Here is a 6,492-nt window from a genome sequence, read left to right as displayed (position 1 = left end):
CTCTGGTGAAGACAGTATTAAAAACACGAATAAAAACCTCATTTATCCTCACTGAGTGATTAATTCCATCAAATACCTGTGTCTGAGAGGGGATGTGCACCTCAGATTCCAACTGCTGAGCTGGATACCTCCACTCTGGCTTTGGTTTCTGTGCTGAAACCACGGAATTGCTGGATGGGAGTGGTGGCATATTCCCTTTACTGGAGGAATATGGGCCATAAATTGCTTCCTTTGCCTTTGGGAAGGTGGTGGTGTCTGTGTTCTCAGGGTCCAGCCTGCTGCTGATCTCTCCTGTACAAATAAAACATGGATTGCAGGTTTTCATACACTTGTTATCAGTTATTCATTTAATCCCACGGCAAACAGAGGCCTGATCAGCTGGTCACAGTCATGACTTACAGAACCACTGGCTTAACACAGCTTCAGATTTGGGTGCTCAAAATTTGAAATGTGCAGGTAGGAACCCAGACATTAACAGCAAACCCTCCCAGGGTTGAAGAAATCTGATTCCTACCCCATAACAAGACACAGGACTTTCCTGTGCTTTATGCCCTGCAGAATTTGGTGAATGCTCCTCACATCATCTTTCCTTGGGAGATAAAACCTGAGAGTGAAGCTGGAGATGCAGCTGAAGGTTGTTATCGATGCTTTGTACTCACCTCCAGCTGATTTCTTGTGCTGCCTGGGGAATTCAGGGAAAGGTGCTGCTCTGGACACAACAGGAGGGGCTGGCAGAGTTCTCTTTGCTGCTGCAAGGACGAGCCTTTGGCCAGCGAGGCTCAGGGTACCTACAAGAAGATGACACTCCTGAACAATTCCAGCTAGGAATGAAAAGGAATTCTTGGCAACAAAGAAAGAATTAAGCAAAGGCAGACCCAACTTCCACGTCAGCCCTAGAAAAGCAGCAGTTTTCTTTAACTGAAAGATTCCTATCTTTCAATAGTCAATATTTTACCTTGAAGAAAGGTGAGCTGCACCTATAAAAATTGGCAAACACATGTCAGATGTTGTACCAGTGCTAATTAGAAAAGTATTTGTATATCTATAATTATATCCTTGTACAATGCAATTTAATATGCAGAATAGATAAGAATTAACTCTTGTAAAGCACAATATAATCATGTAATTATGGCCATAAACTGATGGCTAAAACAGCCCAAGCCTAGTTAAGATTGAACAATTAATAACCAGCTGTTAATCACGATAGTTTGGCTGGTATTTATACAAGAACCTTCATCACACACACAATTCCTCTTCGCAGCAGCAGCTGGACCCTGGGAGTTCCAAGAACCGGGTCAGGATGCTGCTCAGCAGGACACACTCTGCACCCTCCAGCACCTACACCTGCAGGCAGTGGCCTGAAGTTCATCCCTGCCCTATGCAATGTTTGAAACCACAATTCTTGGAAGCCTGGAGGTGGCAGGGAATTCAGCGCCCAGCTCTCTGCTGCCAGGAGCAGCCCAGCAGCGCCCAGGGGATCCCTGGGACTCACCTTTTGGGGTGTCATCTTCTACCAGGGGTAAGGGAGAAGCCAGGGAGTGAAAGGCAGGCAAAGCCCAAGGGTTGGTGACTGTGGGACCCTTCCCTGTCTTCTGACTGCACATCTGGGAAGAGACAGAACCTCCTTTAGCACGTCTGGGATTTACAGACACTCCTCTACTCCTGCAGCAGTAAATAATAAATATATTTTCTGCCCTGACTGTTTCATTAAGTCTTAACAGTGCACCACTCCTTTTATTACTTGTGAGAATGCTACAGTATTGTCTACTGTTGTTACTTCAGTAATTTAAAATAAAGCTCATTAAATTTAATTGATGCCTTGTGTACTATTTAATGAAGGGATCTCAGGAAGTTTGCTCAGTTTTTTGAGTAGTGTAAACACAGTGTTTTTTGACAGAACAGTATTAAAAAATATTAAAATGCATACACAGGCAAGGAACCAGAAGGCAAAAGAAACACTTTAGAATATTAGCTTTTAATTGAGTGATTATCAAGCTTTTAGTACAATCCAGGCCATGACTGGATCGTGGAGCACTAATTATTGAATAACAGCACCCGGGAACTTTCTAGAAAGGGAGAAGGAACTCTCAAGAGAGAAATGAGACAGATCAAAATTAACTCTTCTAATCTTTCCTCCCAATTTGTCTAACAACACTGCCTACAAGAGATGAGGGAGAGAAAAATCTGTGCTTTTTATCATCCTAGAGAACCTTTCAGAGAAATCCCAGGCCCTCATTTTAGTTATGGCCATGATGGAACCGGATGAATCCTCACGCCCTGGTGTTCCAAGAAAAGAGCAATAACCATGAAACAAAGGTTAACTTTATGCCTGCTGCCATCTAAGTGGCTTAATACTGAGAAAAGGAAATTATAAACCACATTTTCCTCAGCCCCAGCAGTTCGGTGAGGCCACAACAAAAATACATAAAAGGCAAGAAATTGAATTAAACAGTGATTCCTTTTCTGGACTGCAGCAGTAAGGCAGCACTGATTTTACTGCTGGTCAGTTTTATGCTAATTTAAATCCCAGTGATGAGGTTTTGCTATGATAAACAGCACATGAAATATATTTATTTTCATTGTATTCATAGAGATGTAATAAGCTACAAGGAAAAGCAGTTCAGGTGGAGTGTGTGAGTTCAAAAGCAGCCTGGAGGCTTGGTTTTGTTGTATTTTTTTTTTTTAATTGGAGATACATATTTAATTATTTTTTGCTCTATCCTTTAATTTCTATAAAGTCCATGGCAGGTGTGATGTCAAAACGAGGACTGATGCAACAGAAATGCAAATTAATCTCTCATTTGCACTGCCCAGTGCCATCATTCAGCAGCACAGGCAACACAGTGGAACCACGGAGCTGATCCAAAACAGCTCCCCACGAAGATTCCACCCAAGCCCTCCACATTCCCACCTTCTTCCAGCACCCCGATTGCTGCATTGGCTCCCTCTGGAAGAATTCAGGGAGACATCACAGCAAAAACTGCCAAAGTGCTTCCATTCTGGGCGTTATTGTCACTAAAATCAAGCCAATGCAATTATAATAAGACCTCACAAATAATATTAAGTACTGCAAGAGGAAGGTTTACTTTTAACTTCACTGCTTCATCATGAGCACTTTTAAAATTCAGTTTTGCAGGGCTGGAAGGGAGCTCTTAACTTGCAGGGCAGACCAAGGCTGACTTGCCTTAAAATATGCTTGGAGTGTGCTAAAAAACTATTTTTTCATTTCAAGTGCTTCTGAGTGTAATTAACCTGGGACACAAGAAAAACAATTCTATTACCCTTTCTAAAGTGTTTTTCTCCTGTGGATAAACCTCTCCCACTTTATTTTTTCTTTTTGCTTCATTTTAGGTAGAGCATTGTTGGAACACCACAGGGATTTTTCTGATTAGTTCTCAATTTGTTTTCTTTTTACCTAGTAATATTTAACTAGAACAACTTTTTGTGGTTGTTTTTTTGGTAAATATCTTTGTAAGTATTTTTTCCCTCCAGTAAAAAAACAGAGACTGGTATTAAATACAGAGAAAAGATGAGTATTGTGTACCAAACCAGGAATAGAGAGACGAGATTTGGTAAATAAATGTCAGAAAATCTGAGGGTTTGATAGTGATGGGGGAAAAAAAGGGATATAACAGATTAATTTATCATTCCATCTATCTTCTCCAAACTGCCATATTTGTTGTCAAGAAGTTCCTGTCAGGATTTGATGGACACAGCACTTCCCCCTATAAAGGGAAAGAGGAAGCACAGCAAAATAAAACCAATGGAGCTAAGGTAATTTTTCAGTATGTTCAGGAGACCATCAGGAAAGGGCTTGGAGAAGGCAAGTTTAATTGGAAAAATTTGGAATTGCATCTTTAAGAACACATCTTGTGTTATTCTTACCTTTTTTAAGCTCTTAAAGTAACCAGAGATGGCTCTGAACTGTCAATGTTCCCCAATATTTGGAAAAATCAAGCTTTGCCCCTTTCCCTCTCCCAGAAATCCAGATCCATCAGAATTCCCCCCTAACAGGTGTGAAAGAGAATAGAGGGAGAACATCGCTGAATCCCACATCTGCTTTTTGAAGCAGGCTCCAGCAGCAGCACAGAAGGGAGCGAGGGAGATAATTGCTGGCTTGAACCACAATATGTTTTCCAGCTTACAGCAGGCAGGATGTGTAGGATCTACTGATTGGGATTCAGGGATGAGCCTCCGCTCCTGTCCGGGGCCAGCTGCAAAGCAGCAGCCCATGGCATCCCAATCAGGCAGGGAGTTTTGTCAGGGAACGCTGAGATGCACACACACGGCTTCAGCAGCGCTGGCTGCACCCCTGCCTTGCAAAATGACACTCAATCTCCAATTGCAGATGACAAGAACTGGATAAAAACTTAAAACAAATGGTGACCTTTCAAAAGATTAATTTGTTTACCAACAAAGCGCTCTGCGTTTGTCAGGAGAGATGGGGGTGACCTTCACGTTCCCATTTCCAGGTTGAGAGGATGCTGACTGCACTCATCTGTTAACTTAACTCTCTCTCACCAATTATTTCCTTTTTACTTTTAGCGACAAGAGGATTTCATTCAATCACCGCACTGTTTATTATGATTACACACCGTCATACAAATTGCAAGGAGCTTTCTTTTGATTTACTGTAGTGCGACATCGATTTGTTTAAGTCTCATCCTGCCCCCACTGCCAAACTCTGCTTTGGCTGTAATTAGAGCCACACGCCTGGGTTCAAAACAAAATCGGGTTCGGGGCACCAAAAGGACCTGGTTTTCTTCTGCAACTTCTTCCAGTCACTTGAAATGAAAGGAATTGCCCTGCCTCGCTTTATAATTTTGAAAATGAATACACTTTCAGGGATAAGCATTAATGATTAGCAGCATGCAAATGCTGAATAAAGAATGAATAATTGAAGATATGATTAGAATGGTTGTGCTCAAACAAGTGAGCTTAAAAAAAGCCCCAGAATCACTGCCATCACCGTTAGATAGCACTAGAAAAGATGCAACTCATAAAGGCTAGAAATCATCACCATATTAAATTCTAGCTCATGAATAAATGAAAAGGTTCCTAAGTTTACAGTATAATATACATTTATAAGAAAACAAGGACCCAAAAGTGCCAGTATAATTCTATAACAGAACAGCGGTCCTATGACAATAGAAGGTAGAGCTGTGAATCTTTTCTACATTGCAGCAGTGCATCAGAATTATTTTTGCTGCAATTCAGATTACTGTTCCTTTGGCTGGATACTCCATGGGAAGTATACATATTTAATAATTATCCACTCATCATTTTTCATCTCTTACCCAGAGATAGGCTGCAAAAGAAAGCGATGCCCAATGTGTGTTTCAAACAGAATTACAGCCCTCATTTTAAAATAACTACAGAACTTTGCAGAGGATGAAGCATTATTATTAGACCCAAAAAGGTCCAAAAGGGCAACAGTTAATTGTTCTTAGTTTCTATGATAAAATCAGTCATCAGCAACTTTATAATACCAAAAGAGCAAGAAAAGACATCCTTTTTGCTGAAACAATGAAACCCTGACTAATAATTTTTCCAGCTATCGGAATGGCAGGATAATAAAAACTCCGGGTAGATTTGCGCTTGACCCCTCAGGGCACCTCAAACCCCGACTTTTTTAACCTCACCGCGCTCTCGACCGCTCAGCCCTCGTTGAAAACTCCTGGAACTCGCCTGAATGGCGCGAGACGAGCAATTAGTTTTTAATTTACTCGTGTGAGGGAGATTTTTTTTTCGGGGTTTGTTCTGAGGGGAGCCGCTCGTTGACCCCGCGGACACCTGAGGGACGTGCGCGTACGGACAGCGCCCCCTGCCGGCCCGCCCGCCCCCGCCGCCGCTTCAATCTAAATTTTGTACAAATTAATCCAAATTCTATCATTTTAAGACCTGAAGCTGCGCACAGATTCGTTGGCGTTGCTACTAATAATCATACGTATCATGTAAAATTATACAGACCATATGAAATCCCTCCTTTAAGCGCTGGCAGACACCACCTTTAACAACAAACATCTCGGCAGCGGATTTTTGCAAACACCAACTGCAAGAATTTTACAGCTAGCCAAGGCAAAACATGCCAAACCACACGTTGTGCCCTAAGATTCGAAAACTTTGAAGAGAATAAATTAGAAAGGAAATACCTGCCTGGTTTTCAAGCCTGTCAGCTCCTCAGCAACTGTACATATGTATCTGGGAGCTTGAGTAATTCACATTAAATGCTTATAATTTAAGTCCCCAATAAGTTTTCTGTGCTCAGTGCACATTTCAGGGAGAGTGGTAAAACACATGGCTCTCTGCAGTCGGATAATATTCCTCTCTGTGAGCGTTTTAGAGTGGTTCTAAAAAGCTATTAGCCATGATGCTTTTTCCTAATTAACTCTATTATCACAGGGTTAGACAAATCACCTCTTAGTCTGGGCAACAGCTTTCCAAAAAAAAATCATTTTTTATAAGCGGCAGCTCGCAACTGTGCCATTCACA

At 41.6% G+C, this 6,492-nt stretch overlaps 1 protein-coding gene across 6 annotated transcripts in view; it reads right to left on the bottom strand.

The window, feature by feature from the left end:
- Positions 1–6,492, bottom strand: part of IQCH (IQ motif containing H) — a 65,677-nt gene that overhangs the window by 43,319 nt on the left and 15,866 nt on the right. For all 6 annotated transcript variants that reach the window (XM_040077094.2, XM_040077092.2, XM_040077096.2 and 3 more), the window contains 3 exons: positions 1,493–1,604; positions 660–788; positions 77–291 (listed from right to left, as the gene is read on the bottom strand). In XM_040077094.2, coding sequence (XP_039933028.1) covers positions 77–291; positions 660–788; positions 1,493–1,604 — 456 coding nt within the window. The remainder of the gene's footprint in view (positions 1–76; positions 292–659; positions 789–1,492; positions 1,605–6,492) is intronic.

Source organism: Hirundo rustica, chromosome 13 (genome assembly GCF_015227805.2).
Source record: "Hirundo rustica isolate bHirRus1 chromosome 13, bHirRus1.pri.v3, whole genome shotgun sequence".
Lineage (NCBI taxonomy): Eukaryota > Metazoa > Chordata > Aves > Passeriformes > Hirundinidae > Hirundo > Hirundo rustica.
The sequence above is the reverse complement of the archived record's forward strand: the minus strand, read 5'-3'. Positions and strand labels throughout refer to the sequence as shown.